The sequence below is a fragment of the Diaphorina citri genome, unplaced genomic scaffold (genome assembly GCF_000475195.1).
Source record: "Diaphorina citri unplaced genomic scaffold, Diaci psyllid genome assembly version 1.1 scaffold109, whole genome shotgun sequence".
NCBI lineage: Eukaryota > Metazoa > Arthropoda > Insecta > Hemiptera > Psyllidae > Diaphorina > Diaphorina citri.
The window spans coordinates 37,044-41,846 of record NW_007377546.1 but is presented as its reverse complement, the minus strand read 5'-3'; the positions used below and the strand labels follow the sequence as shown (position 1 = coordinate 41,846).

Here is a 4,803-nt window from a genome sequence, read left to right as displayed (position 1 = left end):
CCGGTGGGTGGGGGGGGGGGGGAGGCTCATATTTCACTCCTGTAATTTTACTGTGGTCATTACACTGCTGCATGTGGTCTGTGGTCAGATGATTGAGAAGAGACATTGAACATTTGCTGGATCAATGTAAAAGAATAAACACCAACATCAACACCAACAACATGACATATGAGAGTTATGTGCTATGACGCTAACAGAATCAATCAATCTGTTATCTTTGTTTTGAGATCTATAGAATTACTTACACATTATTATGTAGGGAGGCAAGGACCTTAGTAACACAGGACAGGTTCACTCACCTGATGCCCGATACCATACACAGTTGTGTTTGCAATTCAAACTAGGGTGAGTCAAAAGATTTATTAAAGTGTTTATTGAGCATGCTTGTATCGGGTGTTGAATTGAGTCCCAAGACCCTTTTTTTGGGCGTTTTAGAGCCAAAAGATTACGTTTAAAAAAAAAAATTGAGACACGTACCTAGATATAAAATCTATGAATTGAATCTTCTACTTTGCCTCTCCTCGTTCCAACAGAGTCAGCGATCAGCGATCGAGGGGAAAATGTCTCTGCTTTTAAAGACCAAGCACAAGTCCTCATGATGGTTGACTGCGGTTCAGGACGAGCCAGCCACCTTAACATGGCTAGAGCTAGAGACCATCACCCCGGTATACAATATACATCTATAGCAGATACAGAAGATATCTTTATCCTGCTATTGCCATTCGGCGAAAGCTAAAGCCGCTACAACAACAACAACAACAACAACAATAAGAACAAAATGTCTCTTCTCTGAGTTAAATAACTCTTTTTTTTTTTTTTTTCATTTTTATTTTTTATTTTAAAGATACACACGGACCAATGGCTGAAACTTTGGATTTAGGCTCTAGGGACCTCAAAACGTGTTTTGGCATCAAAAACTGACAACATACTCCTGTTTTGAAGCCCGTATATCCTTAATGCTCACAGGCTTTGTGAGGTCGCTGATCGCTAAATGAAGGGTAAAACCCCAGTCTCTAAAATCCCTTAGCAGTTATCCTTATAGGATAAGGAAAGTAAAAACAACATACTCCTGCTTTGAAGCCCGTATCCTTAATGCTCACAGGCTTTGTGAGGTCGCTGATCGCTAAATGAAGGGTAAAACCCCAGTCTCTAAAATCCCTTAGCAGTTATCCAGTGACTTTAAACCTGTATAAAATTAAATACATTTAATGATTCAGTTTATATAAAAACACAACTTGTGTCGTCTGAATCCAGCTGTCTTTCGATTCTCCATTAGGTTGTTCTCTTCCCACTCGGTCATTACCAGGTCGATTTTCTCTTCCTCCTGGTTTGGAATTTCGGTCCTCACTCCCCGATTCCTCTCTACTCTGACTACTGGATGCGTCTCTATGCCTGTTTTTCCTATGAGCCGTGGACCCAAGCTTACTATTGGTTATGATGAGGGTTTTCCTACTCACCGCTCCGTCCGGGGATTTCCTTCCCGTGCCTCGGGTAGCATTAAGATCCTCGGGTAGAGAACGTGACGACCGCCGAGTCTCAGGAGTGTCCCGGGGACTCTCGGTTTGGCCGGTAGCCGGAGCTCTGTCCCGCGTGTCTGGGGGTTTCCGCGAGTCCACTGGATGCGTCTCTATGCCTGTTTTTCCTATGAGCCGTGGACCCAAGCTTACTATTGGTTATGATGAGGGTTTTCCTACTCACCGCTCCGTCCGGGGATTTCCTTCCCGTGCCTCGGGTAGCATTAGGATCCTCGGGTAGAGGACGTGACGCCCGCCGAGTCTCAGGAGTGTCCCGGGGACTCTCGGTTTGGCCGGTAGCCGGAGCTCTGTCCCGCGTGTCTGGGGGTTTCCGCGAGTCCGTGTCTTTCTCCTTCGTGTTCCCCGTGGCGTGACCTCTCTCCCGCGCCTCCTGCTTCTTCAGACTGCTCGCATTCCCCTGCGCTTTGTCCGCCAGCGCGTTTTTCTCCCGCGCCTTCTTCTTCTCCTCGCAGGCCGCTAGGAGGCGTTGCAGTCGCATGGTTTCATTCTGCTTGGCGTAGTTCTCCAGTTGTGTGTCACGCTCTGCGTTGTGATCCTCAAGACAAGCCAGTAGTAGACGAGCTGGGGAGTGGCGCTGCAGGATCCAGATGATTTCTATGTTGTGCTGGAGGAGGCTGAGGGTGGAGTGGTTGACTGCCTTAGTGATGTTATGAGAGAGGTCGTATGGGTCTTGAATACATAGCGCGGAGGAGATCTTGAGAGAATCCTTGGGGAACTCGAGAGCATATCTGAAAATAATCATGAAACAAGTTAAAATATAAATGAAAAAAAATCACAAGTCACAAATATTATTTGGACGAACTTATCGGAGGTCCCAGAGTCGATTTCCGGCAGGGTCGGAGTTTGGGGTGCACCCATTTACAGTTCCCTCTAAGAAAGCTCTTACCAGGTTCAACTTGGAACACGTCCACTTCCATGGGATGTTGAGGTTGTATGTACAACGGCATAACTCGGATGTTAAGATTGAAATCATTCTTGTAGTGCTGTCAGTTTCCTCTAAAGATAAACTTTTGAAATTCAGAGCACATATTTAGGTAAGGTATAAAAACATACCTTGAATTTCAGCTCTTAATACCAAGTAGTTCCGGAGATATAGAGGCGCAAAAATCGCAATTTTTTTACTCACTCACTCATCAAAATGATCAGGCACTTCCCGATGTCGTAGAAACTTGAAATTTAGCAGGCTGGTAGGTTTTGATGAGTAAGTAAAGGGAACAATCTGAAAATCGGCAAAAGTTGCACTGGGCTCCGCCCACAGGCGGAAATAACCGCTTTTTGGCCGTTTTCACTAAACAATTAGAGACACCTATCGAAAACGTTATGAGAGTAACCCCCTCCCCCCCCAAAACCATACCTAAAAACCCTGAAATATTAGTTTTTAATAACATCAGAACAACGGTTAGCGGTGTTTTACCGTATTTTTACATTTCGACCACTTTTTTACTGACTAAAGGCTTAATTAAGTACCTATCGAAAATGATATGGTAGTATACTCGTATGTTGACATCTTGATCTACTACCGTGACATGACAAAAATGATAGACACTAATAACACCAACAACAACACTAACAAAAAGAACAAAACATCAACAACAACAGCAACAACTTATAGGAAAAAAAATTGCAAAGAGCTAGGTAATAAGAAGATCTGTAGTTACCTACTAATCATATGTAAATACACAATTAGAAAAAAGGAGTGAGATCCCCCACAATAACAACAACACCAACACTAACAAAAACAACAAAACATCAACAGCAACAACTTATAGGAAAAAAAAGTTTGCAAAGAGCTATAATTTAATTTAAATATGTTTTCTACTCAAATAAATAGGTACCTTATTAAACCTGAAACCTGAAGGAAAAACAGCCAAGTTGAAATTGAGAGAAGGTTGAAGGAATTAAAATTCAGCATTTTCAGCAGGCACGAAAAACTGGGAATGCAGACTTGGCCTTAGATCCCCCACAAAAACGCAATTGTGAAAAAAGGCCAAGTTCCTATCGAAAAATATCGGCCTATAAAAGTGGTGATATCAGAAAATTAAGGCCAAGTCTGCATTCCCAGTTTTTCGTGCCTGCTGAAAATGCTGAATTTTAATCTCACCTTCAAAGATATTTTTATTTCTTTATTTTTTATTTATTATACCTACCTTATTTATACTGTCGGCTAAGACTAAAATAGGCTTCCTCTAAAGATAAACTTTTGAAATTTAGGGCACATATTTAGGTAAGGTATATAAACATACCTTGAAATACCAAGTGGTTACGGAGATATAGAGGCGCAAAAATCGCAATTTTTTTACTCATTCATTCACTCACTCACTGACACTCATCAAAATGATCAGGCACTTCCCGATGTCGTAGAAACTTGAAATTTGGCAGGATGGTAGGTTTTGATGAGTAAGTAAACGAAAAAATCTGAAAATCGGCAAAAGTTGCACTGGGCTCCGCCCACAGACGGAAATAACCGCTTTTTGGCGGTTTTCACTAAACGGTGAGGGATATCGAAAAAGTTACGAGAGTAGACCCCCCAAAACCATACCTAAAACCCCCGAAATATTAGTTTTTATTAACATCAGAACAACGGTTAGCGGTGTTTTACCGTATTTTTACATTTCGACATTTTCGACCCCTTTTTACTGACTAGAGGCTTAGTTAAGTACCTATCGAAAATGATATGGTAGTATACTCGTATGTTGACATCTACTACCGTGACATGACAAAAATGATAGACACTAATAACACCAACAACAACACTAACAAAAACAACAAAACATCAACAACAACAGCAACAACTTATAGGAAAAAAAGTTTGCAAAGAGCTAGGTAATAAGAAGATCTGTAGTTACCTACTAATCATATGTAAATACACAATTAGAAAAAAGGAGTGAGATCCCCCACAAAAACGCAATTGTGAAAAAAGGCCAAGTTCCTATCGAAAAATATCGGACTATAAAAGTGGTGATATCAGAAAATTAAGGCCAAGTTTGCATTCCCAGTTTTTCGTGCCTGCTGAAAATGCTGAATTTTAATTCCTTTAACCTTCTCTTAATTTCAACTTGGCTATGTTTTCTACTCAAATAAATACCTAACTAAACCTGAAGGGTTTGTTCTTGAAATAGCTGGCAATCTCCTTCTGTCTTTTGGATAGGAACTTAGCCTTTTTTCACATTTGTGTTGGTTTTATTTACTCTATATTATTTATAATCTTTAAATTTCGTAAAAATATAATGATGAAAATAATTTCTTGTCAGTTTTTGATCACATTTTT

General features: G+C 40.8%; 1 protein-coding gene across 1 annotated transcript; it reads right to left on the bottom strand.

The window, feature by feature from the left end:
* Positions 1-1,205: 1,205 nt before the first annotated feature.
* On the bottom strand, positions 1,206-2,277 carry LOC113465455. Its single transcript, XM_026819994.1, has 2 exons — positions 1,634-2,277; positions 1,206-1,392 (listed from the first exon to the last, which is right to left on the bottom strand). The coding sequence occupies exons 1-2, from the start codon at positions 2,275-2,277 to the stop codon at positions 1,206-1,208; spliced, it is 831 nt and encodes a 276-aa protein (XP_026675795.1).
* Positions 2,278-4,803: the final 2,526 nt, after the last annotated feature.

Bases quoted from the DNA above. Each gene is read 5' to 3' on its own strand.
- LOC113465455 (XM_026819994.1), bottom strand. From the start codon at position 2,277: ATGATTATTTTCAGATATGCTCTCGAGTTCCCCAAGGATTCTCTCAAG. The intron at 1,393-1,633 runs GCATAGAGACGC...TAGGAAAAACAG, and splicing joins ACGGCTCATAGGAAAAACAG to GCATAGAGACGCATCCAGTA.